A 27,567-nucleotide genomic window follows, 5' to 3' on the forward strand; every position below is an offset into this window, starting at 1 on the left:
AAAGTCACTTGGTTTCCTTTTACCTATGCTGAAGGGGGTGGATTACATTAGAGATTCTCGCCTCTGGCTGCACATGAATGTCACCTGGGGAGCGGGCAGGAGTATGTTTAAAGGCTCTGTATGGCAGAAAGCTGCTGGGTTAGATCATTACAGGGGGTAAGTGCAAACATTCCCTGATCCCTTCTGTGTAACCGAACTGGTGTTGCTCACTGAGCATAGCTACACTGTCCCCCGGTGCTCTTTTAAGGTGAGACCCACCCGTGATATGAAAGACACAGCTTAGAAAGGAAAGAGGAGAGCACCCCTGGCCTCAGCCAAGTGACTGGCCTCTCTGCTTCTCACCTCCTCCTCTCTGAGAAATCAAACCGGCCCCTCTCTGCAGGTGGTTGTGAAGGTGACGGAGACCCTGAGTGCAAGGCCCAGTGCCCAGCCCCCAAACCTCAATTCCCTTTGCCTTTAGCAGCAGGGACAAAGTGCAAAGAAGTGGTGAGGATGGTACCACTTCAAAGAGCGTGTCACCAGCCCCCCTCCCACAAACAACCCCTGTTGTTGGGTTGTGTCCCTCACCTCCCAGATTCACATGTTGAAATCCTAAGCCTCACACCTGAGAATGTGACTTGACTTGAAAATAAGGTGGTTACAGGTGTGATCAGTTAGGATGAGGTCATTCAGACAGCCTATTCCAATTAAATTGGTATCCGTATAAAAGGGGGGAATTTCGGCACAGAGACATGCACACAGGGGGAAAAGAATGTCGTGAGAAGATGGCGACAGAGAGCAAGGTGATGCCCCACAAGCGAAGGAGTGCCAGGGTTTGCCGGCGAATGGCCAGAAGCTGGGGGAGAAGAGTGGAGTGAGATTCTTCCTCACAGCCCTCAGAAGGAGCAAAGTGGATGCCCTGAGCGGACGCCCAGGCTCCAGGCCGGGGATACAGTACATTTCTGTTGTCTGAGTCACTCAGCTTGCGGCGCCTCATTCTGGCAGCCCTCGCAAACTGAACCGCCTCCAGAGAGACGGCTCCTACCGGTGACGTCAAGGAGGACAGCTGTGTCCCGGCAGAAGGAGGCACTGCAGCTCCACAGGAGGGAGGGCCGATGCTTGAAAGGCTGGAGGGTGCCTCTGCCTTGCGTTGCCCTGGGAGACGATGTGCCCTTCGGAGCACACCCCTCCCAAAGACCCCGAATCCTCAGGGATGTCCGTTGTTAGCTCTAGTGTTACAACGCTTTGTGATTTTACTTCTATATGTGTCCATGTTTGGTTTTCCCAACTTGACTACTTACTCCTTGAAGGCTGGGACGATGTTTCAAGCCAAATTGGGAGCCGGGAGACCTCTTCAAAAAATATATATTCTTGGTGTGAGTCTTTAAGCACGTCCCTTTCCCCCTCTGGCCTGATTTCTTCACTTGGAGAATGGAATCATCATTGCTAAGGCACCCCCAGTCATGGTGTTCTGTGATGCTGACTCTAAGCTTGTTTGTTATTTAACCAAGCTGCCTGCTTGATATGCAAAAAGTGGGGAGAGACCCAGGCAATGCATCTCTTAGATATGCTGAGAAGCCAGTCATTGCTGTTCAATGAATCAGACTCATTTGATAAGAGGCTAACCCCAGGATTTAGGGTGATAGAGTAGTATAGGGGCTCTAAGATCCCCTAGTCCCCTTCCTAGACGGCAAGGCCCTCCTGCTTTAGTGTCTGTCTTTGTAGGAGGTGACTTCCTTGGTAATCACTGAGGTATTTTTCTCTTTCATTGAGCTGTGTGGTCCTGGATGCTGCATCATTTGCACCCAATAGGACCTGGCCCCTGCATGCCTCTTAGAAGCTGCCTGCAATTGTCTTTCCAAGTGGCTACAGTATTTTGGGACCATTTTTTGTCTCCCCTCAGAGGGGTCACAACATGCCTCAACCTCCACTACCGGGAGGCCTAGACCCAATTTAAGAGAATGTGAGGATCTTCCCAATGGCAGACTCCCCAGAGACCCAGGCACCTGTGTAAACTGCACTCCTTTGTTGCAGGAAACAGACTCACACAGACCATGCCAACGATGGTGCGAGGTGTAGGAGGAAAGGCAGGGACTTTATGATGAAGTGGTTATAAGAGGACTGGAATCTTCTAGAAAGCTAAGACCAGAGTCCACAATCAATGAAAAGCTTCTTACAACTCGATACTGGACAGTCATTCTTGTTCCAAGCTTCCTCCTCCCGGGATCTCACTCCAGAGCCCTGCCATTACCGCAACCCAGCTCCTCTCCAGGGGTCAGCTTTCCCTCTGCCTTCTCTCCCTTATTCTAATTCTCTTAGTGTTTTCCCAAAATGTCTCTGGTAGAATACAAAACAATTTCTAGAAGGCACATGAATGAACATTTTTATTTTGGATGCCATTTACTTTAATTTGTACTTAGGGAAACTATGTCTAAAATGTGAATTGATTGAAAGAAAAATAGTACATAAATATTCAAGGAATGATGCTATAGCAAAGTCAGGAAGGTGGATCGCAAAGGACTGACACTGGATGGGCTGCTTGTTTCCACGCTGCACTACAAATTCCCAGGACACCTCATCTTAGTGGCCCAACTTATTAGCACCCCCTATTTAAGCAGCACTTTACATGCCTCACATGAAGACCCACAGGCCTGCCTGTGATTGGTTGGCCTTGAATCCAGGGTCCATCCTGAGAGAAATCAGTGGCCAGGGCAGTGGGTCACATGATATGGACTATGGCTGCCCGAGTTCCAACTCCAGCAGGAGCTGAAGACAAAGCAGTTTCTTGTGGGACAGTTTCTACGGGCAGGTATGGTTCAATAGGCCTTTATGGGCCCCTGGTTCAGTTGTAACTCTTGGGGCACGGCCTTTGTCCTGGGGTTTCTGAGGTGGACATGTGGTTTCCACCCCCCTGTAATGCCTGCTCTGAGGGGCGGCTGTGAGAATTGAATGTGATCATTGATACCAAAGTGCTTTGAAAATCGTAAGCACCTCACAGATGCAAGATGTTATTACCATTGCTCAATACGAGGACTGCCAGGAGTGACACAGACAGATACTCACAAATGATTGAGGTTTTAACGACGACCATTTGTGTGAACTCAGACTAGCTGGCCACGACTTGGCTGTGTGACATCGGACAAGTCCCTGCCTCAGTTTCCTCATTTCTAAAGTGGGAATATTTGTATCTATTCTTCCGTTTCTCAGGTTGGGGTAAGGAGCAGGTGCCTGCCCTACACTCTCTGCCCCAGTTCAGTGGGTGACCCTAGGTGAGTTCCTGCCTGTGTCCTGCCTAGGTCCATTCAGATTTGGACTACGTGATCCTTATCATCCCCTCCGGCTTCTAAGCAGCTCTGCCTGATGCTAACCACCTCACTTCTCTGGGTCTACCCTCCCACCACTGCCCTGGTCCTGAGAAACCTTTCCCTTAAAAATCCCACAACATAGAGAAGGACCTCAGGCGCCCTGTTTTGAAAGTTACGTATTTGTGACAAGTTGCATTCACGTCAAGCTTTTGTAATAAAAATTTTATATTCCCTTTGCCCAAGCTTATCTGTTTAGAGATGTTTGCTTTTTACTTATTATTGATTGTCAATTGGCTACAGTTACTGACTCTTTGATCTTCCTTTTTGTTTGAACTTGAAGCCACCCACACTGTCTGCCCCTAGTCTCTTCACTGAACAGCCAGGATATGTAAACAAACTCGGATTCCCTCAGGGAGCCAAGGGGCCCTGGGGCCAGCCTCCCTCGGGCCTGTGAATTGTCATTCCTGAAGCTGTCTGTTTTTTAAGTTCTTTTGCCAAGTTTCTATGGGAGCAGAGGGATCATTTTCTCCTTTTTCAAAGAGCAGGGTGAGCTGAGGCCTTGAGCTGGCAAGTCCTTTAAAGTCGTTTTCAAAGGAAACCTGAGCTGGAAGGCCATGCGGCTGGCAGAGGGTGGTGTGACTTTCTGAGTCCCTCTCTGGGGCTTTGGGCAGTCAGCTCCCGTAAGCTTCCCAGCACGTGCTCGGAGTGCATGGCCAAGGCGCTGCCAAGGGCACCACCCTCCTACCAGTGGCCCAGGGGGCTAGGAGAGGCTCTGCTGCATGTCCATGCCTTACCACCAGGTAGGAATGGGAAGGGGGTGTGTAAGGACTGTCTCCTCATGGCCAAGGGCCAGCACCACACTTGTCCTCACTGTTCTTAAGTCCCATCAATCAAACTCGTTCCTTGGGGTTTTTTGAGGTAAACTAAAAGTAAGTGCCAAAGTAAGCTGGGTTGAATTTATGTCTGAATCATGAAATCATAAGTGATCTAGAAAATCCAGTCCCTTCCTGGGCAGATTGGGAAGGGGACCCAGAGGATAATGACTCGCCCCAGTCACACAGGAGGAGAAGACTGGCCTCCACCACAAAATTCTTTGATGTTTCTGCACATTTCCACTACACCTTTCTGCGGAGATGGAGGTTTGCTGGGCTAGCAGCCGTTTATAAAGCTTCCAAACCTATAGGTGTTTGTCAGCCACTCAGCAGACACCGAAAAGACACCAAGGCTGAGAAATGTATGGCTGGGGCCAGAGGCCTTCCTTCCATCTCCCTGGACCCAAGCAGACTGAAATTGCTTATGAAGCCAGGAAGCCAAACGAACCCTCTCCTGTCCCCAAATGGGCAGACTCTCTGAAGCCCAGAGGAGGAAAGGACTCATACACGGTGTCAGAGGGGCTGGAACTAAAATCATGAAAACTCAGCCTAGAGCTCTGAGTGCAGGCCTGGGGTAGGGGGACAGGAAGAGGAGGGAACTAGGGGAGAGAGATCCATCCAAAATCCCCACCAAAACGCCTCAGGAGCAAGGTCTGGGGTCTGTGGTTCATCTTGGAGCTGAGAGCCAAACACAGGTCCCTGCCCAGTTCCCAGGAGCAAGCCCCAGCCTCCGCCTTTCCAAGGCCGCCCCAGCCAGCAGCTGCTGCCCTCCACAGGCACTTCCACTCGGCTAAAAGCAGAGGAAACCAGACCCATTCAAGTCCAATTCCAACACAAGGAAAGACCCTGAACAAGCTGACTTGACTTTTCAATATTTTATTCTTGTATTTGTACAGCTATATTTTACAACACATTAATGCAGTTTAGACACAGCCAAACCCTGTCTCCGGAGTAGTTACAACACAAGCATGACGCAGAATGTGATGGATGAGACAAACTTTTCCCGAGAGCTTAGTTAGTGACAACTCGAAGTCCCTGTGTCTGCCTACACTTCAGAAAGGGATGGCACGCTCGTCCATCGTGGAAAACTTCCATGAAAAAGGCACCGTAGGACACGCTGTATAAGTATGTACAAACCGGAAACTAGAACAAAACTACACATTTTTCCTTCTGCAGCTTTTTTTGTTCTTTTTTTTAAATACACACTTTGTAAATTGTAAACCTTCACTTGCAAAAAAATACAAATACACAGAGGCATTTTAGACAAAATATTTTCTTACTTATACAGATGCAATACTTAAAATATTCTCTTAAGTGCTCTTTCTCAATAAAGATTCTCAGATCCGTGTCTGCCTGCAGATACAAAATCGAGCCTTTAACACAATTTTATATTTTTAATATATCTTTTTTAGGTTTATATATATTTATTTTATATATATATTTATATATTTACAACTCTGCCATATATTCCTTCAGCTTTGGTTAAAAAAATTAAAGCCCTCTGTTTGATAACATACCTAAGTTTCTTCTTTCAAAAGAAAGCACATTTACATACAAAAGAAACATCTGTTCCCACAAAAACGTACACATTCCTCATTTTGCAGACTAAGTCAAGTCAGAACTTTTTCATACTCCCCCACTTTGATATACAAAATGACTGCTTTTTGCTGACATGGTTCGCCTTACACATAGGAGAAGAAGCAATATTATTTTCTTAATGTTTGACGGCAGTAGGGGAAGGGGAGCTGCCTAGGCTCCCGGTCCCCACGCCCCTCCCCCCACCCCCCCTGCGCCCAGCTACGATTTGCACTACTGGATGAAAGAGGCACTACATCATGGGATGAACATTGTAAAGTGTTACAGTTTCCTTTGGGCAGGTTCTGTCTGAGAAGGGGCTCGGATGGAAAGCGTCAACACGCCATGCTTCAGCAGGCTTTGGGGAGCTCCGGGGGCAGGTCGGTGGCGGACACGCGGTATTGCACCTTGGTGTTGGTGATAGCTCCGTGTTTCTGGCGCAAGTGAAGACGCAGCTGGCTTTTGTGACGGAAATGCAGGTTACACTTCTCGCACTGAAGGAAAACCAGAGGCAAACTGTTAGCTGTCATCAACCCGAGAAACATGTCAGACCCAGAGAAGGAGCTTTTCCCTGAGAGAGACTGGGCAGCTCTTCCTTTTCCACAGCAGGGTTAAGAACCCATCTGGATCCCGGCTTCTGTTAAGGGACCAGTAAGTATTGTGCAAATGTCCCTTCCCTGCTTTCCAAAATGTTGCTCATATTTTTCTCCTGCGTGAGTTGTGTTTCCCTGACTTAATTAACTCCACAAGTTCAAGTCTCATTCAAAAATGCAGTTCAGATGTAAACTCTCCTCATTATTAAGGCTTCCATGAATCTCTCTAGAATGAAAAGAATCTCTTTTTCCTCTGAATCTCTGTAAGATTTCTAGCCATGCCTTATCTTGAAGGAAATGCTTTGAGGGCAGTGACCACTTTTTATTAAACTTTATAATCTTCCTAGTATCTCGTAGGATATACCTCTTCGGCAATTATGCATTAAATCCAAACATATCTGGACAAATAGACTGCAAGAAGTCTGAATTCATGAAAATTATTGAGTCTAAGACAGACCTTCAAAAGTGCTGTTCTATTTCTTTGTAAGTGTGTACACTTTAGGTAAGGTAAGAAGGCATCAATCAGCAAGTAGAGCTATTTCTTGCTTTGATTGAATGAAATGGATGGATGGTCACAGTTTTAGTGGAAAAGTTACTTAAAAGTGAAATGAATGACTAAATGAAATGAATGAATTGGGGTAACCAGGATACAATTTTGGAATAGAAAAAGGACAATTGAGGCAAAAAGTAAGAAAATCCAAATAAAGCATGGACTTGTTTATAACAACGTATCGGGATGCGGCCACTAGTTGTGACAACTGTATGTTACCAACATGAAATGCTAACAACAGGGAAACTGGGTGCATGTGGGGACTCTGTACCCCGCTTTGCAACTGTTCTAAAAACTTAAAACTATTCTCAAATGAAAGTGTAATAAAATATGTTCATAGAGAGAATATGTTTTAAAGTAAAAACAGAAATAAATTTAGAGAAATAAAAAATGGAATGGGTGGGGAAGTGAGCAGGAAGAACCCTGGTCTTAGGAGAAACGGGGCCCACCCACACCATCCTCTGCAGAGTGTCCTGAGCAGGTCGTCTTTCTCTCTGGGTCCTGGCCGTCCCTTTCCGAGGGACTGAATCAATACGCTCTGCAGGTCACACTTAACCTGGACATGGTGTGCATTTAAACTTCTAGTGAATCATTGTAATAGCAAATGTTTATTGTCCTCTTACTATATGCCAAGTACCACTCCGCACACTTCAGCAAATTCATTAACTTAATACGACAGCTCTGTGGGGTAGGTCCTAGCATGGGCTCCTTTTACAGCTGAGGAAATTAAGGTACTGAGAAGATGATCAATGCTGCCCAAGAACATACAGCAAATAAGATAATTACTCAAGGACTGATAAACAAGCCAATGAAAAGAACCACACTTTGCTGTTAACATTTGTGGTATGGGCTAACCATTCATCAGTTCGTTCTTGGTGCTCTGGAACACCTCGATTCTGATGAGCGATCCTGGCATCTGGCTGCTGGCCATCTGCTCCCCCTTGAAATGGCCTTTTCTCTGCTTTATTTTATATTACCACCTTCTCCAGGTTCTCCTCCTACTCCTTTGGCTGCTCCTTCTGAAACTCCTTAGGTCCTCTTAAATAGACATGAAGCCCAGCACAGAGGAGTATTGTAAGCACCCAATAAACATTTGTGGAATAAATGAATAACTCTACCATCTCTATATCCATAGTCCAGACCTCTTCCCTAAGGCCCAGATCACCCAGCCCAATACCCCAACTTTAAAGATGAGCAAACTGAGACATGGGCCCAGGTCAAGCAGATTGTCTTTGGAAATCAGGCCCAAATCCAGGTCTATGATCATCAGTTCAGTGATCATCCTGCTGTTTGCTTGAGACTGGAGCACAAACTTCTGCAACCCCACCCCTCCGCCTCCCCATTCCTCCCAGGTCAGTCAGTAGCCACAAAGGCTCCCTTACATGGTAGGGTTTCTCTCCTGTGTGGATTCGCAGGTGGCTCTTTAGAGTCTGAAGGTGCCGGAAACGGGTGCCACAGATTTCACACGGATAGGGCTTCTCGCCAGTGTGGATGAGCACATGGGCACGGAGGTGGGCCACCTAGAGAGAAGAGCAAAGCATAAGAGGCTCTGTCAGGGTGAGCTGTACACCCCTCAGCAGCCGCACACAGAGGTTGAGGGGTCCTTTCCCCATGCCCCCTGCTCACCTGTACAAATCTGGCTCCACAGGTTTCGCATTTGTAGGGCTTCTCTCCAGAGTGAATTCGAGTGTGGGTTTTCAGGTTCGCTGGCCGGTTGAACTGGGCCCCGCAGATGTTACAACGATAGGGTTTCTCACCTGTTACCGAGAGAAAGGGAAAAAGGATAGCTACATTCAGTAGAGGTCACCATAGTCCCTGGACCCTGGATTTCAAAGCAAGCTGCCTTTCGACTTTCTGCCCCTTGGAAGATGTCAAATAGAGGACCTGGACACCTGCATCCTGGTCTGCCCACTGCCCCCTACACACACACCAGTATCCCTTGGTCAAAGTCAAGAAGCAAAGCAGAGACAATGCTGGGTGTGGGGTGGGAGGAGAGCAAGGTTCCAGGAAGCCTTGGACCAGCTTTGTCATTAGGATTATCTAACAGTGGGACTTGGAAAAGTCACTCTCCTTCTCTGGGCCTCAGTTTCCCTCTCTGGAACCTGAGGGACAAATTTAGATGATCTGGGAAGGCTCTCCTAGCTCTTCACTTGGATAAGACTCATTCAGTAGTCAACCCACTGAGCAGGGAGATACAATCAGGTTGCTCTAGTTTCTCTCTTTGAGAACAAACATACTTTTCCGCTTGTGGCAACTACAGCTGGATTTCATTTGCAGAGAGGCGGGGCCTGAGTTGGAGTAGATGCTCAGACAGAGGAAACCAACAGAAGGGCTGTGCCTTCCTTCATGGAAAGTTTCTGGGATAAAGGAGCCATTTAAAATACCAAAAGAGAGTCAACTCTGGACAACAATCAGGTTATTAGAAGCTCCCTGGTAAAGGAATGTGAGTTGATAAGGAATACACCCTGAGAGGGAATCAAGAGGCTTTCAGTTTTTTCCTTTGTGGCTTTACAAAGGCCAGCTCTACTTTGTGTCTCTCCACCTTAGCTTCTCCCCCTTGACAATGGGATTAACACTTCCGACTCCAGCAAGAGTAGAGAAGCAGGACAGAGCAACTCAGAGGAAAGACAGAGAATACAGGGAGTGGATGAGTCACTGAGCAAAGACGTGACAGAGCCTGCTCTCTGCTTCACCCCACCAGGTACCAAGCCCCCAGGCTGCTTTTTCTGGAATCCTCTCCCTTTCCTGACCCCAGTGACCTTGGCGAGCTCAGGGTGGGGTGGGGCAGGACCATACCCGTATGGACAGTCTTGTGGCTGGCGAGGTTGCCCTTGTAGCGGAAGGAGGCCTGGCAGCGGTCACACTTGTAGGGTTTGTCACTGTGGGTCTGCAGCGTGTGCCTCTTGAGGGAGGCCTCCTCAGAGAAGCGGCAGTCACACTCATTGCAGAAGAAGGCCCCATTCTCTGTCAGAGGGGGGGAGGGGACACCAACGTCAGCATGAGGGAGGGAGGGCTCCAAGGCCCCCTCACCTCTGTATCTACCCCCCACCCCGTGCCCCTGCCCACCCAACATACATGGCAGCCCTGAACCTGTGGGAATTTTGTTTTCTTTAGCATTTACAGTCTCAGTCACAAGGGAGAAAGGAGACAGATCTGAATATTAAGGTACAGAAGGGAAGCTCAAACCAGCAGGTACCCATATGGCCAAGACCAGCTGGAGGAAAGCTCAGCAGGGCTCTTCCTTTGCTGGAGAGCACCGAGGACTACTCTTCCTAGCAGTTGATACTCTTATTTGCATCCATATGCCCCTAGTGAGACCTTTCAAGTCCCTGAGCCTCTGTCTGCATCTCTATCTCCAAAATCAGGATAATGAACCCCTGTTCCACCTACTTCATAGGAGCACATGATAAGACACAAAGCATCACAAGAATGTAAGATATTAATCAAATGCAATGATACTTTGAAGTCATTGGGAAGATTAATGACAAACACAGTTACCCTTGCATGGATCTGCATTTCATGTCTCCCGAACACTTCTGCAAGGTCGGGAGCACAAAGATGACAGTGGAAGTGGAAACAGAGGCCCAGAGAGTAGGCAGTGGAGTGCAGGCCAAAGGCATATGGCCCCGGAGGGCAGGCAGGGACAGTCCCTGTTCTCTCAGCTACCAGTCCACGACCCCGACCCCGTGCCAAACTTCTCAGTGTCACTTTTTCCTGTTGTTGTAACAATTTGAAAATGACACATTGTACTGGCTCAGCCCTAATTTGATATTACTGGGCTGTATTACTGCAGCTAGAGATGCAAGAAAACATAGACTTTTTCATCTGGTAAAAACTGAGGATATCAAACACAGCCTATCCAGAAATTTCAATGGAATAATTTAGGTTAACTAATGTAATTCAGGTAACATTTACTGAATACCCACTCTGTTCCAGAGGATCACTAGGACTTACGGGAAATGATCAGTTCATTAGGGATCTATCAGTTCACATGCTCCCCCTCACGGGGTGGACAGTCCCTCAGGGGCACTAACATGTGCACAGATCCTGCACCAGAAGTTTAGATCTGGAGGGGCTGAGAATCTCTGGGAGTTACAGCCAACCCACAAGCTACCTTTTCTGGAATGATGCTGAAAAGTCTGTTTGGTCATTCTCTGTCACCCCAGATTAACTCTAACACCCCATCTCCTGATTTGGCCAGCCTAGTTTCCTAAGAGGTCAAGTGTGGGGAGATCAGCTGGTGCCGATGAACTTCCAATCACGAGTTTCTCCCAATCAGGGACAACAGCACAACAGCATAAATAAAACGGAAGATAAACCCTGCCAAGTAGAGGCAGGGGCCAGCCTTCTCCCTGGCCAGGGGACAGTGCGGGGGTGGGGGGGGGAATGAGAAGGGGCTCACCACAGCTGGAGTCTGAGTACTCAGACTGGGTCTCTCCCATCTCCTCGGGGAACGTGGGGCCAGCAGTGTGGAGGCACATCTCCGAGTGCTGTGGGGACTGAGAGCCGCAGGACGTGCACTTGGGGGGATGCAGGTAGAGTGGCGAGTGGCTCTCGCTGCTGCTGCTCCGGGGGGAGCCTGTCAGGGACCTGTGGGCGGAAGGAAAGGGCCTCAGCAGCTGGAACTGGAGCAGAGTAGAGCCCTCCCCTAGTCCCCATCCCCGGACTAAGCTTCTTTCCCTCAGTACTGCAGCCTGCAGCCTCCCTCAGTCCAAAGCCAGAATGAACATCCCCTGCCACACCAAGACCACGGGGAATGCCCTTCTAGTACAGAAGGGAATTCTTTCACTTGCTATGAAAAAATATACAGATGCTTAATATCCTTCTTTACTTAGGTTAATTCAACAGGCACTTATTCCACACCTCTCGTGGAAGCATCTCAGGCAAGACAGTAACATAGCCCCCGCACCCACCAGAAGAAGTGACCCTGGAACCCTGCTGGGTGACCCCCTGAGCCCAGGCCTGGGCTGCCTGTGAAATCACCTGTTGACAATGTTATTGAGTCGGCTGGCCTGTGAGATGGTGGAGTCCTCCCCACTGGCGCTGAGCTTAGTAGGGGACTGGAGGTCAAGGTTCTCAGGCTCCATGGGTGGCTGGCAGGCCGGTGGGGCTGTGTAGGTTCGAGGCGAAAGGCGGCCCAGCTCAGCCTGCTCAGGCCCCTCTGGTTTGGCATTCTGGTTGAGGCTATTGAGCACAATAAACTTGTATTTCTTCCAGTTGCAGGCTTTGGGGTCAGTGGGGCTCTTGGCTGGAGGGGAGCCAGAGGTCTGAAGGATGCAGGCATTCTTGCTGCTACAGGACTCCGTGGGTGAGTTGGGCTGGCAGTCAGACTTCTGGGGGCTCTGTGGACTAACCAGACCCTTCCGGTTTAGGGGTGCATTGGGGGGCTCGAAATGCAGGGCAATCTCATCCTCTGAGGAAGGTCTCTCTTCCTCCTTGCCAGCCTTGTCACAGGAGAAGTATGGAGCATTCCGGGCTGAGGGGGCTGCCGGCTTGGGGCCCTCAGCCACACTGTAGTGCATGTCCCTCCGTGCCTCTTCCGGGGCCACCTCCTTGGGTGAGTAGATGTTGCTGTGGCACACACTGGGGGATATCTCCATGGCCAGCCGGCTGTACTCCCCTGGGATTGGTCTGGCACTATCGCAGGGGAGGGCCCGCTCCTTGGGGAAGGGGTTGGCCACAGGCATCCGGGCATCCCGAAGTTCCTCATCGGAGAAGAGGAAGCTGCTGACGGGGATGTGGTTGTACACGGGATAAGAGGCTGGCGGTGTGGAAAGGCTGCTGTACAGGCTGGGGGCAAAGGCTCTGCTCTCACACCCAGGGGGGTTCCTCAGTGGCAGGTTGTTCTCCACCACCTCCCGACCCCGATAGGCCATGATGTCTTGGGGCATCAGCATTCGGCTGTTTGGGAACTCTTCACGGGGAGGCTTGATGGCAGGAACCATCTCTGCTTCACTGCAGGAGAAAAACAGAAGACAATGGCCTCCAGATGAGAACTATTAATCAGACGATCTTCCTAGTGACACTGGCCTATGTGACCACAGTTGTGCTTGGGTCAGCTAGACATGGGAGATGTGGCTCTGCAGGCAGTAGGGAAATATGTGCAGTTACAAGGCATTGATGCTTGCAATCTAGCCCAGAGTTGGGGAAATAAGGCCCCAAGAAGAGAAGAGTGTATGCCTGTTTACACACCATCTTGTATATTTAAGTCACATATGTACATAGGTAGGTGAATCTGTAATTCCTCAGATTATTACACAACATAAAGATTTTGTAGCCCTTATCTCTTGTCGCCCATGGAAAATCCTACAAAGAAGGGAAGGCAGGTATTACTGCCTCCATTTTAGACACAGGGAGACTAAGGCTCAGAGTGGGAAGAAATACAATTCTGGCGCTACATGTGCAGAGGGTCATAGACAAACCGGTGCCCTGTCGAGGAAAGGACTCAAGTCGTGGGGAAGTGTGCTTTGGAGAACAGGCAGCATTGCTTGTGCGGGAAGCCCTGACTCTGAAGCAGCCAGAGCTGGTTTGGGATCCCAGCTGAGCCACTTAATAGCTATGTGACCTGGAGCAAGTTACTTAACCAACTCCAAGCACAGGGCCTGACCTAGAGAAAGTACTCACATGCGATGGCAGTGAGGATCTTGCCACCAGCATATACTTGAAGAGACACTATGTGGGTGAAAAATAGGCCAACTCAACCATGATCACAGTTAACAGAGCTAGAACCAGCTGGTAAAGGTTAAGGGAACCACTTTGACTCGTCATAAAGCACTTTCTGACTGTCCAAGGTAGACCATGTGGCTCTGGGAGCACTGAGTTCCTGGCTCCTGGAGGGGTTTGAAGAGAGGCTGGAAACCCTTCTGTTTAAGAAGGGCTGCAATTACCCCACAGTAATGGACCAAATGATTCTCCTTGCTTCTTTGGCTCTCAAATGCCTCACCTTTAAGTAATTGTCATGTCTTCCCAGCCCTTGGATAAGGAGTTAGCTAAAATAGCAGGGAATTCTAAAGGACAGGCAAAAGGCTTTGAACACAGAGGAGGAACTGAAGAAAAAGCTGAGTGATAAGCATAAGAACACATACAGAGAAGCTGACATCCGAGTGTGGCCTCGCAGGACAGGTAGGAGAAAAGGGCCTATCAAGTGAACAGGAGAAAGCCAAGAGGTGAGGATGCACCAGACATATCTGGACAGCAGTAAGGAGGCAAGTCGGCCAGAGCACAGGAGTTCACAAGGGCAGGAGTGTGTAAAAACACCGGGAATACAGGTTGTGGTGCATTATAGAGGATTATTTTTTTCTAAATGTATGCATTATTAAAGGCTTCTGATCCTTTCTGATCCCTTTCATCTCCAAGGCTTCCATCTGGTGGCAGCTCACCTGGCCTTGATAAACTTCCGGCAAGTGTCCACGACATGCTCCATCTGCAGGTACATAGCTGTGGCCATCACAGACATGATGTTGCCCTCCCGCAGATTGAGCCGAGATGTGTACATGAAGTCCAGGAGGATGCAGAACCCCTCAGGGTTGATCTCAGGATCGAGATTGATCACACTAAGGTTGCATTTCAATTGGTCTGTGAAGATGCTATAGAACAAGCCGCTGTAAAACAAGCAAATGTCTCACTATAGCAGATGTGTAGACTCTGTCACCAGTTACAGTCAGCATCACATGCAGCACCCCTTCTAGGCCCTAGCTCCAAAACTTCGGTGGCAGTTAATAATAGTGCCGTGTATGGAGTGCTTACTAAGTGCCAGTGAGTCATGATGTACTTTTCAAACACTGTCTTGTGTTCCTCACAGACTTGCCAGGTAGGTACTATCATCCTCCCCTTTACAAATGGAGGAACTAAGATCAGAGAGGTTAAGTGATTTTCTGAAAGTCCTAGAGCCTGTTTTCTTTTTAGTGTTAACTGTGCAGATGACCCGAGTTAAATTTAACACTCATTTGCAATAACTATTTTTGTCTATATCTTCGGGATACGCTTTTCCCTTGATCTATCATTTTATTTTTATTCTAAAACTCATGCTATATTTAAAAAAAATAATGAAGTTGGGTAATGGTGACAGATAAATAAAATGATGTCTACATCTACATTATACTAATTTTTGTCTGAAAGCCCACAGACTGTCACAGAGTCAATATTCCCAGAAGACCCAAGAGCAGCTTGAAGCCACACCCCCAGATACCGTGTTGTCTGCCGGAGCCTGGCAGTTAGGAGCCAGCATTATAGGGGGCCACTTCAATTCTACTCGCTTCAACCAGAAAGAAGCAATGCAACTTTGGGTAAGATGCTTAACAACTTCGCACCTTGATTCCCTTATCTACAAAGCAGGAACAATAGTGTCTACCTTCCAGGGTTGTGGCAAGAACACGTAAAGGGTATATAGAATGGTGCCTGGCACATAGTAAGCACACAGTTACCAGTAACTATTATTGTTTTATCTCCATAAACCTATTCTCTACACTATTAAACAAACAGGTGCTTGTTTTGGAGGTCGAATAAGTTCTCCACCAGCAATGGAGATGCTTGACTCTACATCAGTTCACTGTGAGTGTCCTTGTTTTATCATCCACAAAACTGAGGCAATCATGCCATCCATAACACAGGCCACTACGAAGATCCAGGGAGACAATGGAATATAAAATTGCTCTGAACACATGAAATCCTTGACAAATATGAAGAAGTAGCTGGCTCACTTTCACTAACCTACCCATGGGAATATAGCCACAGTATAAAATAAAGACTGTTATGGAGTAAAATAACAAAAGGTTTCAAATTAATTTGCTTAATATATTTTTAAGAATCTCTTTCACTTTTCATGTTTTCACCATGTGAAGTGAAGTTATTCTCCATGTTTGCCCCAAACACATCCTTTCTTGAGACAATTATCTGATTTCTTCTCCCTCTGTTCCCACAGAACAGAAACTCTTTCTTCTCCAAAGGTGTGTGCATTCATTCTGTTTCTGGGAGCTACTCTGCTGGGCCATGAGCTAGAGATCTGGACACAAACGCTACATGATCCCAAACACAGCAAAAGGCCCACATGTTCCTTTTTGCTCACTGCCAGCGCCGCCAGCACCACCGCTCTACTTGTATTCATCTACCTTGCCCTTCTAGACCCTCACCTGCAGGCCATGAGGACTGTCTTATGGGCTCTAAACTGCTCACGGCTCACCACTATGACAACGTCAGTCAAGATATCGCGGCTCCGGAGGCGATTAAGGTTGAGAAGAACATCACTGGCATGGCGGGTGAACTGGATACAGCTGTCAGCTGGTGAGGCCATTTTGTCTTCACCTTCAAAAAAAGGTCAAAATCCTGTCAGTTCCCTGGAACCTGTTTTCTGCTCACCAGGACCTTAAAACAGCTTGTTCAGGCCGCTAGCATCTGGAATGCACACTGAGGCCCCTTGTGTTTGGTCTTTAAACAATTAAATAGTGCCCTTTCTGGGCACTATTGTTCACATCTATAAAATGAGGAGAATGATTTTTATCCAACAAGTCAGAAGAGAAAGCCCTTTATGGAAAAGGGGGAGGGAATGAATATTGCTGAGTGTTTTTCCCATATACCAAGTGCTGTACCAGCACTGAGAAGCAGTGAGTGAATCCAGGCTCCGAAGGCCAGCACGCCAGCTTTACCTTTTCATGCCGGGTGACTTAGATAGAGCAGACTGCTCAGTGCTTCTGGGCTTTGGTTTCCTGAAGTGAGAGCAGTAACAACTATGTGGTTGTAAAAATTAGAGATATATGCCTGATCTGTAGTCTAGATTCTCAAAAAGTGTAGCTTTTCTCATCAGTATCTCGTGTCTCCTCTATTAGATTTTAGAATTATCTCAATGTACCTCAAGCACCTAGTGCATTGCTGGTGCATAGTAGGTGGCCAAATTAATTTGAGCTAAGAAATAAGTATGGGAATGAATAATCTCACAACAGTGTTAAGACAGTCTAATGCAGGAGTAGAGGAGGAGGGCTGGGAGTGATGGGGAGGGAATTGGTTATCCTTTCCCTCATCTAACAAAAAGTGGCAAAGTTCACAGAAACATATGCATTGGAAAATTCAAGAGAAATAGTTTTTTCACACAATTTGAAAGCATATGATTCAAGTACTTACCCAATGCCTCGATTCACAGTCCCAAATTTTGCTTATAACCTGCAGGGAAGAGAAAAAAAGCAAACAGGAACTGATTTAATGAATGTAAGATTGTCCACTACAGTCTTATTTTAGGACACACGTGTTTAGTTTTGCTTTGATAGCTGCAGCCTGCCAGCTGGTGCGGTTTTACCATAAGCTAGCAAGCGGTTTCCAGCTCTGCTCTTAAGAGAACAGGCGTCTGAAGCCACACAACCATGTTTGTACCCTGAGTAACGGGGATATGTTACATATATGTATACACATATGCTTCCTTTCTCAATGGAAAAAGTGTACACCACCCTAAAGCCATTAAATTTATGGGAAAGAAAAAATTTAAAGAAAGAAAAACTTCAATATGGAGGACGATCCTTCAGGGGCCTAAAACCTTTGTAAGCTTTTCAAAACCTGCTAAAACATTATCTTTCAAGTCCTAGAAATGATTCCACAAGGCCGACAAGGTCAACATCTTTATGCCAATTTCAATGGTGACAAAACTGAGACTCGGGTTCAAGTGGCTTGCCCAGAACAAACAGCCAGGCGGTACTTCCTGGCTGTCTGAAACACTTAAGACGCGCTACGGAACACAACCTGAGATGGCATGTTTATGCTTTTCTTAAGATCTTTGCCTTCTGCCTACAGGTTTTCTTTATGGTCCCTCCTGGGTGGAAGACCAGGTACAGTGTCACAGTCTCCCAAGACTGTGCTTCCCCCTGCTGGTGAAAGGCTTAAATTGTGTTGTTTAGCTGAGAACTGCTCAGGGGGCATTCATGAAACACGCACCTTATTCAGATTGGCTTCTCTAAAACAAAATAATTTAAGGTTCCGTTAGGAGATTCTCATTTATGACTGTATATGGGCTACAGAACAAAACAATACTTGAGCCCTCTCCCCCACCCCACCCCTTTTTAAAAAATCCTAGGCCTTAGAGCTATTTTCCAGGTAAAGGGGCCCCAGGCCAGGGAGGTCCTGTTAGGCCACATAGATGATAAGTAGCCCAGTCCTTAGATCTTCTGGCTCAAATTCCTGATCCCTTTCCAAATCAGCCTACGTGCTGTAAAACATGCAAGACAGCACCCTGATGTGGGTGAATCTCATTTTTAAGTTCCTTCCCCCACACAAACACTTTGCCCCCATTCCAGGCTGCTGAGTCTTACCAAATGAGTACTCTAAAAGGAGAGGTTTCCTTGAGTCTGTAACCAAAAACTCTGACATTTCTCTGTGGTCCCAAGTGTCAGTCACTCAATCTCATCAGCTTCAAGGAAGGTTAGGTGTGTATGTGAGTGAGTGGGGATGGGGGTTAGAAAATGGGGGAAGGGAGAGGACAGAAAAAGACAAAAAGAACCTGTTTCCTCCTCTCCCCATCCTAACTCAAAATGGGCAAAGAGAGACACACTAACTTGGTTCTAACCAAAATTCAGTGATTGTCTCCTTTGAAAAAGAATGCTGAAGGCACATGTGAGGTTTATTTATAAACCCTCTCCTCATCCGTCCCTCACGGAAAAGATCCTTAAACACTTCTGGAATACCTAAGGCCGTCTTTTAGCCAGCTTCAACCACCAGCTCGCCTGTGGATTTCCAGTCACACAGTTTTGGAACCACAGGAAGCCCAGATTTGCCATTTCACCTTGACACTTGGCAATGACTCACTCCAGATTTGGACTGAAACAAACAAAACAGTTCCCCTGGGTCTAATATCAGCCATGGTCTATCTAGGCTGCGCGCTTTTCACCCTAAACCTCTGCCTGGGTTGGCCAAAAACAAATGCACATACACTAAGGTCCATGTCATTGTTAAGTCCACTCCTTCCTACACAGCTCTGTCTCAGGAGACCCACAATTAGTGAATATGTGGGTTATGGCAGGTGTGGGCAACAGGCTTCCTTCTAGATGCTGCGGGTGTGGAGGCACCACTAGCACTCGGTTTATTTACAGACCTCTCAGCTCTTTCCAGACCATTATTGTACCTGATTCTCATAACAGCTCTGATTTACTGGAAGGACACTGAGGCTTCAAGGGATAAGCCTTGTCCAACATCTCAAAACTAATCACCAGCCAGCCCTGGACAAGCCTGTCTGCTAGCTTCAGACATCCTCTGGATGCCACACACAGGACTCATTACACACACACACACACACACACACACACCAAACCAAGAGAGCAGAGAAGTTCAGGAGAAACTCACAAACCAAGGGCCCAGACCTGGACTCCCCTGAGCCCACCCCCACCCTAGCCACAGTAACTATCAAGGGAGTTAAATAACCACCAAGGTGAGAGTTAGATAACCACAAAGTTGAAGGTTGTCTTCCCCCCCTTTCCCCTCCCCCATGACCCAAACACTTTCACTACTTTGTTGCTTTAAACTCAGGCACTTGAGGAAAATGGCAGATCCTTTTAAAGGGTCTGGAGAAGAGAAAAAGAGGGTTCTCCCTCTGAAAAAGACAGAGGAAAGGAAGGGAGGAAGGAAGGGAGGGAGAAAAAGAAAGAGAAAAGAAAAAAGAAGAGAAGAGAAAGAAAAAAGACAGTAAAAATGACAGGAAAAAAGAGATGAGAGGCCAGAAGCTAGGTTTGGAGAGAAAGCGAGCCATTAGAAAGACCCCATCCTTTTCCTCAGTCCTCCATTCCGCCCGACACCAGGCAGCCCCCTTCTCTCGCTCACACGCCGGCACAAACCCGAGCTGCGGAGCGAGAGCAAGCCGGCACGGATTCGCTCACCCCCACTATATCATACGCACTATACCATACCTGTCTGCCAGGGACTGCCCACCCGGGGGCGTTGTGCCACCACTGCTTCCCATCGGCCTCCAAGCCCCCGCAGGCTCGGCCGAGGCCCCGTGGTACTACCGTGGCAGCCCTTAATTTGGCTGCATTCAGATAAAACTTTTCATGCACCTCGGTAACTAACATTGTGTGTGCCTTTTTTTCCTGTTATGCAGTCAAGGCAGGGGGCAGTAAGGGGAATGGCACAGCCCTCTCATTCCCGGAACGTAGTCGATCTCAGCTCAGCGGATTTCACAGAACACTCTGCCTACCGCTGGCTCCAACAAGAAGTAACTTTCCAGGAAGCTGCCGGCCCCCGACGGCCGCCAGGATCGCCGCCTGCGCCGCGCGGGCCGCCGGGGATTCACCGGAAAGGGAGGGGGCGCCCCGGGAGGATCGCGGGGAATAAAGCACACTTTCCCCTAAATCCCAGTTAGACAAGTTAAGTAGCAGAGCAGGTCTAGAACACAGGATTTCGGGTCTAGCCCGAGACTCATTCGCCCAATTCCGTCGTTTATTTGCCTGGGGCGTCATTTTATTTCCTTTTCTCTTGGCCCCCAACTCCCTTTCTAAAAGGGTGGTCTGGTGAGGCTTCAAGGTCTAAAAGGTGGAGTCCCCAGGACTCAGGGACTCCCGTCCAGCATACCTTGGTCGATGTGGACAAAAACTAAACCGAAAGCCCTTTCCGCCTACGTTGGCAAGTAGGGGAACCTAGCTCCTCTGGGTTTCCGCTAAAGCCTTTAGAACAGGACCTGCCAGGTTTAGGGATTTCCGAATTTGATTTCTCCGAAACCCCGTAGAAACGGGGATTCAGCAGACGCCAGGACGCCAGGACAGCGCTAACGGACGTGCTTAAGTTGTCTCCCCTTCCCGTGGCCTTGCTTGGAATTATAACCCCTGGGCGCCATCTCGTAATAGCGGCTTCCAAAAGGCGCTTTGGGGGGCGGATGCTGGGGAACAAGGGATGAGAAAGACGCAGCTTTTAAGGCCAAAGATGGCTCTTAAAACTGGTGTTGGCGACTCACTGAGCCACGCAATCCATCAGTGAAGGAGGTGGTTTCAAGGTCCGTTCATAAAGATTGGGCCTCTTCAGTCTCATAAAATCCTACTTTGAGGCTTTCTCGTCCCTTCGCCCGGTGGAATAATGGTGAAAGCGAAGGCTGAAATTTAATGTGGTATGGAGTGAGAATTCAGGAAGGGAAGTTAAAATTAAGAAAATGCACTTATTGGAAATTAGGCGTCCAGTGGTTCCGGGAGCTCAAACCTAATCATGTTTTACCGCTACTTAACACTAGAGGGAGGCCTCGCACCAAGGCTTGAAACCAACAACCCCATTGTCGCCCCGCCCCTCCTTCCTTCCCATTGACCCAGTTTCGACAGTCTCGGGATTTGGAGAACTCTGTCTTCCACCTAGTCCCTCCCCCAACCCCCGCCCAATCCTATCCGGCCGTTGGATTATTGGTAATCTAATAACTCCAATAACTCGAGAAATTCAAAGAACAATGTGGAAGTGCAAAGCACTGTTTAGGGACAAGGACGAGGAATTTTAATAAGGCTGGAGCTGCTGCAGTGAAACCCGAATCAGGGTTCATGCCGGAGGAGCGCTCCTTTTCTCCCGCAGCATCACAGCTAAGAAATTGCTCCGGTCTGGCCGCAGTGGTCCCGCGGTAGGCGGTGAGGTCAAACTGCGGAGTTGTTTCTGTTCTGTGGGGGGACTCTCTTCTCTGGGGAGCGGGAGGGTGGGGAGTCGACAGCAGATCAAAGTGAATTCGATAACGTGGTGGCCTCGGCAAACGTTTTTGGGTGACTGAGGTGTTCAGGGACATTATGTCCTGACTTTCATTTCTATCACGTTTCCTGACAACAGCGCTCTTGCAAGCCTGCAAGCTTCTAGGAAATGCAATAAAACAGAGGGATGTGTTTTATCAGCAAGATCTGAAGAGGAGCTGCAGAAGAGACACTCCCCATGCTCCCAGCTTGCGACAGCCTTCCAGAAAGGGTCAGGCAGACAGTGCCAGCAAACCACGTCCTAAGCAAAGATATCTCGGCCATCCTGGCTGGACCCGCTCAGCCTTTGCAAAAAGGCTGGCGGGGGAGGGGAGTGGCATGATCTTCCCAAGCAAACAATGCCTTTAAAAACCTGATCTGGACAGAAGTCAGCCAAGGTCTTTTTATTCACGTTAATGAAGATGGAAGGCACTAACTGTCCTTGGAAAGCGATGAGTCAAATTTGACCGCTCTTCAAACACGTCCCCAGATTCGTTTCCAACCGAACAGAGGAGCGTTTCTCCGAAGCGGCCTCCAACAGCTCCCACAGTAGGAGAGGCTAAACTCGACTGTGGCGGGTCAGGGCGACGGAGCCGACAGCATGTCCTGCGGGTGTGCATGCCGGCCGTCACTACGGGCCGCCAGAACACGAACTCACATTTATCTTCAGTTTTTAGCTCCCAAAAAGAAAAGTTAGCTATGAAACCGCTGTGGCACAAATTCTATGAGGATTACACTCTGCCAATCAATACGACCCAACCACAAAAACTGATTTCTCTTTGAGCCATTTGGCAAAGTTTGGAAAGAAGGGGATAGAGAGGGATTTTAGGGAAAAAATGAGAGCCTCTGGTGCAGCAAGGTGCATCTCTGCATTAAAGACTGGCCTTAATCACTCCCCAACATAGGCACCCCAAGATCTGAGACCCTATCTCCACCTGTCAGCGCAACTGTAGTCTTTTCTTGTTAGTTATTGAAAATCTTAGGCCATACTTAGAGAAGCATTTCAAAATACAGTGACCTAGAGGTTAAAATCAAGGTCTCTCTGACTGCTGTTCCTTCTCTTTGATAACCTCAAAGGGGCTGAGATAAACTTGCCTTTGACTTTCAGTCACTGACCTGGAAATTCAGAAGCTTAAAATCTGGCCCAGGCTAAGTCACTATCTCACCATTAACAGGCCTCTTCATCAGGCCTGTTTCCTCAACTGTAAAGAGATGTAAGTCTTAGAACCCACAAGGCATCACTCCACTACCTACTCTTCCTACCCCCACCCCCCCCGACCCTGGAGAGGCCACAGCGAAAAGGAAATAGTGTGATCAAAACGTATTATTTTACAATTTTCTTCTTGGAGGTAGATGCCCATCACTAAGCAACCGTGAGCCGGTTGCTCCCGGAGGTTTTCTAATTTTCATCCATTTTACTGGAACTTTGGAGGTCGGATGCCATCCTCATTGGAGGGTATCCTCCATGTCAGTCCTACCTAGCACCTGGTGGGGATACCTGGCCCAGAGAAGACGCGGTGGACCCACCGCCCAAAGCGGGGATCTCAGCCAAGACCTATCACTAGGTGGCAGACTCAGTCCGTCCGAAAATCACCGCGCGGCCGCAACCTTCTACACTCGACTATCCCCAACTAACACCCCCCCCCCAACTTTTTTGTCTGTTGGAGGGAGGGGTTGCCTTCATAGGCAAAGCTGGGAAACATTTAATTTACTAGATGTGATTCTGTTCTTCGCGATGCTCACGCCTCTAGCAAGCACAACACTATCTGGAACTGAGTTCCTGAATTATACATTGATTTTTCCAGCTGGAAAGGCTGAATGTATTGAAAAGGATTAAGAGTGCACTTCTATTCAAAAAGCAGAATGGCACTCGACAGTCGACAGCATTTAGCAGAGCTCTCTGTCAAACACTGGTCGGCTAGCAAAGAAAGTCCATAATAAATTCCTGATCCTCATAAGGAAAGCGGTCCCTTGAAGCCAAGGGCAGGGTCCCACCCAGGCTTACAGCGCTCCGAGAAAATCTGGGAGTGGGGAAAAAGGGGGCGAGTTTGGTCTTTTGGTGGGGTCGCTGATCTTGGATGGGGAGTGGGGGTTGGAAGAAGCAGTTCCTGGCTTCCAGTGGGGCGAGGAGAAATAGTAAGGCTTTGCCACAACACACCACCCTCGCTCAGGATCACTGCGGCAGCGTTCCCACTTGTTGCGCAGTGCAGGAAACCGGCTGCGCCACACCACTTTGACTGTCATTGGATCGGAACCCAGCTACAGACCGGACAACCACCGCCCCGCACAATCCCCTAACCTCACTCCCGAATCCACCCCTCCCCCCATACACCACCACCACCGCTAGTAAAAGTGCAGGGCTTCCAGTCACTGTGGATTTTTACACTAGAACGTTCCTTCTTATCTCAATGTCAGACAGGGAGCAAAACTCAGATGCCCTGAAAGTCAAGTCCAAAAGGGAAGGGGGCTGCCTCCTCCTGGAAATCTCTCTTACTTAAAGCCAATTAGACAAACCTTCCCTCCCTGGGGCTGTCACACACACAGACACACTCTTTACTTCAACTACTTTGCCTATTATATGACACCATCCTAGCTGAAAAGCAACCTTTTCCTTTCCCACTTGAGAGACCAAATGCAAAGTCCCTTTTTAAAAAAAAGTTACTTTTACCTCCCATTCCTAAAGGGGGAAAAAATCCTCCTAAGGTCATTTCACAATATTTTTCAAATATTTGACTTGTGCACATAGAGAGTTTCACCCACCAACGGGTGGCGCTGCCACACCACCTGCTCTGAATCTTAAGTTTTTCACAACAAAATGGGTTGTGAGTGTGGCTACCGGGTAGGGGAGAGAGGGAAGGAAGGATTTTGACATCTAGTCATGGCTACCATTTACTCAACCAATAACTGGAACTCTTCAAGGCTCAGCAAACGGCAGCTTAAGAGTTTAGGCTCCCACCCCTGTCCACCAAACCAAGAATGAATTGGAAGGTCTTTTCAAGAAAGCATGGGTAAAACCCTTCCAAACTGAGCACAGAGGAAAAGGCCAATGGGAAAATTCCCACTTCCTCTGGCTGCCTTCTCCTTCAAGTTGCCTGCCTAGTTTTCACAACTTCTAGCTTTATCCTCACTATCAACAGACCCTTAAAAATCAGCCAATGCTTGGGCCTGCAGTATTAGAAAGTCTTTCAAATAATAGGTTATTGGAATTTTTTAATAAATGGGAGGAGGGGAAAATATTTCCCATCTACAAGTTTCTATTTTGGCCTGAAGACTCAACTGCAGTCATTTTAGCGAGGGAATACCCATCTCCTGGTGCTCTCTTTCCATTTCCTCCTCCCCCAGAGACAAATATCTTTTCTCCTTAAAAACAAAAAGTATATATTTTAAAGTGAGAATGTGATTTCACCTCATTCCTTTGAGCTCATGTTTGCTACCTCCAGGAATAGCGTGTGGACTAGGGCCAGATGAACTTCAACTTGGGCTGCAGATTTACGAGGTTCTGTTCCAGTGCCAGACACTCTTGGTAGTAAATAGTGAGCAAAACAGATACCTGTCTCCTGATAAATCTTGCCACCCCCCCCTTATTTTTTAAAGTTATTTATTAAAACCACACACACACCTTGCAGAGAAAAAGGGAAACTGGCAGTCTCTGTAGAGGAAGCCAGTGGCATCGCTCAGAGCCACAAACTGTATTTCTAAACAGCCCTTTCCCTGGTTCCCTCTCTCCTGCCCCACTTTTTTCTTTCCGGACAGTAAAAAAAAAAAAAAGAAATGCATCTACTGACATTAACTTTACTTAAAAAAAAAAACAAAAACAAAACAGCATTACAAGATTTTTCTCCTGGAAACTATAACAGACTGGAAAAAAACTCCATGAGATTAAATCAGTTTTGGGGGAGTGGAAGCGATGACCAGCTATCCGAGACAGCGAGGGACCCAGTAACGCTCTGGACTTTCAGCACCCTGTTTAGGGTCATTGCCCCTGCTCAGCTGTCAGGACCCCCGTCACCAAGTCTTAATTATTGTGAGAAGGGATACAACATTAAAAGGGGTCTTTTTTCATTCTTTTAAAAATCTGTTGTGTTGTGTTCTTGTTTTCCATGGGGGACCTTTAAAAACTCATGATTGCAACACTAGTTCCATTTTTCGCCAAAGTTCCAATAACACAGCATCATACAGGCAACACAATCCACAGTTCTCAAGACATTTACCACGGTCACTGCAGCCGGCAGCGGGGCGGCCCCTCGCTACAGCTGCCCCCGGGAGCAGCCGACTTCGGAGGCTCCAACTCCCTACCCGCTCCCGCCCTGGCCGCCGCCGCCGCCGCCTTGTCCCTTTCCTACTCCCTCAAGGAGAGCCACAGGTTGCAAATCCAACCAACCTCGCAATCCGTTTTTGCAAAATCACTTACAAAGATCTCCCTTTCTCTCCCGCGCCCCCTCCTCCCGCGCCCCGTCTCCCAGCCAGGACCACAAAGTGCCCTTCTTCCCTCCCGGGTCTTGCACGTAGGAACGCGGGCTGGGGCTGTTTTGTTCTTCCCCTCGCCCAGCGCAAGGACCTCGGGAATTTGAAGCCTGAGGTCGGCTACTCTCGGGCCCACAGTTGTCATTTACAAAGCTTGCACCATGGTAAAAATAAAATAAAATTTAGGAACCATTGGGAGCTAACACCGAGTCACGCAGCGCCCAAAATACAAACATCGCGACCGCCAAGAAATCCCGCCACCTTCCAGCTCGGCTGGGCTGTCCTGTGAAGGTTCTCGGAGTCCCCACACGCCAAATAGCACCGCAGGTGCAAACGCGCACCCCTTTCCCACCCACTCCCCCGAACCCCGTCCCGCCATCAGCTTCCTTCTTTAGGATGGGGAGAGAGAGCGCGAGGGTGTTCCGAACTCCCTCAACTGCAACCAAGAAAGAATAATTTTCAAAGTATTCAACATCCCCGCCCCCAGGCAAGCTAAACCTCCTCCAAAACACTGGGGAAGGGGACACCAAAACACTCGCATCTCGTTAGGAAGATCACGGCTCTAAAAGGAAAGAGTAGAAACTATACTTCATCTAGGTTTTAGGGGGATAAAAAACCAAAAATTAAAAAAAAAAACACGAAGGGTACGCTCGCATTTTTCCTTTCAAATCTCGGCTCGGAGGTAGTGAATCTAGAGGACCGAGGCCGGTGGAAGAGAGCCAGCGGGGCGAGCGAGCAGGCAGCCTCCCTCCTTGCCTCCCGGAGTTACTAAGAAGGACGGGAGAGGGGATGGAAGAACAGGCTAGGGAAAGGTGGAGGGAGGGAGGGAAGCGGAGGCAGGAGCGAGGTTAGCGAGAAAGGCAGTTTGCAAGCTAGAAAAGAGGAAAAAACACAGCCGCACGAATCCAGCGAGATCACAAGCCGTACGCAAGCAGGCAGCAGAAAGCGCGAGCGCGAGCGCGCGTCCTCTCCGCGGTCTAAGGCCAGACAGTCCCCAGACTTGCCCGAATCACCCCCCAAACACTGTCTCGTCTTCTCTGCTCCGGCCGCCCCCTAACTCCCCTCCTTCCTCTCCTCCACCTCCTTTTCCAAAACCAAAACAACACAAGGGAGGGTAGCAAAAGCCTTCCCAAACCGGCCGATTCACTCAAAGACAACAAAACAATAAATACATTTTAAAAAAATCTCTATCTTAGAGTGGGAGAGACGTGGGACTAATCTTCGGCATTTATTTTAACACCTGACAACTAGAATAAATAAATATATACATTTATATCAATAGATACACATAGGAAACTTGGAGCCAAAGCATTTGGCAAGAGCAGAAAAAAAGAATTAAAAGGTAAAATAATGATCATGAGCAGCGGCGGCGGCAGCGGCACCAGCGGCAACAGCGGCGGCGGCGGCAGCAGCAGCAGCGGCGGCAGCAACAGCAATAATCACCTGGTGTCCGGCCTTTCCTAGAAACTTCTTGCATCACCACTTCTAAGAACCCCAGTTCTAAGAATCAACAGAGCTCAATTCTCGGAATTTGAGCTTCGGACTTTACCACTGCTACATAGAAGGGGAGGA

The 27,567-nt window shown here is 48.2% G+C and overlaps 1 protein-coding gene and 1 long non-coding RNA gene across 6 annotated transcripts; one reads left to right on the forward strand and one right to left on the reverse strand.

Annotated features, from left to right (window-relative positions):
- Positions 1–5,016: 5,016 nt before the first annotated feature.
- On the reverse strand, positions 5,017–27,567 carry BCL6 (BCL6 transcription repressor). 5 transcript variants are annotated; one of them, XM_028505290.2, is made up of 10 exons: positions 27,439–27,565; positions 16,988–17,026; positions 16,003–16,174; positions 14,254–14,475; positions 11,858–12,829; positions 11,277–11,464; positions 9,671–9,838; positions 8,501–8,631; positions 8,257–8,394; positions 5,017–6,225 (listed from the first exon to the last, which is right to left on the reverse strand). In XM_028505290.2, exons 3-10 carry the CDS (start codon positions 16,161–16,163, stop codon positions 6,082–6,084), a joined length of 2,124 nt encoding a protein of 707 aa, XP_028361091.1. In that variant the 5' UTR covers positions 16,164–16,174; positions 16,988–17,026; positions 27,439–27,565; the 3' UTR covers positions 5,017–6,081. The 5 variants fall into 5 exon arrangements, with proteins under 5 accessions (XP_028361091.1, XP_035873730.1, XP_035873728.1 ...); XM_036017837.1 differs by lacking the exon at positions 27,439–27,565 and adding an exon at positions 25,743–27,383; XM_036017835.1 differs by lacking the exon at positions 27,439–27,565 and adding an exon at positions 19,750–22,528.
- LOC118498836 lies at positions 8,216–22,655 on the forward strand. The gene is made up of 3 exons (XR_004901315.1): positions 8,216–8,226; positions 8,842–8,851; positions 22,526–22,655. It is a non-coding gene; the product is annotated as an uncharacterized LOC118498836 (long non-coding RNA).

The sequence above is a fragment of the Phyllostomus discolor genome, chromosome 2 (genome assembly GCF_004126475.2).
Source record: "Phyllostomus discolor isolate MPI-MPIP mPhyDis1 chromosome 2, mPhyDis1.pri.v3, whole genome shotgun sequence".
Lineage (NCBI taxonomy): Eukaryota > Metazoa > Chordata > Mammalia > Chiroptera > Phyllostomidae > Phyllostomus > Phyllostomus discolor.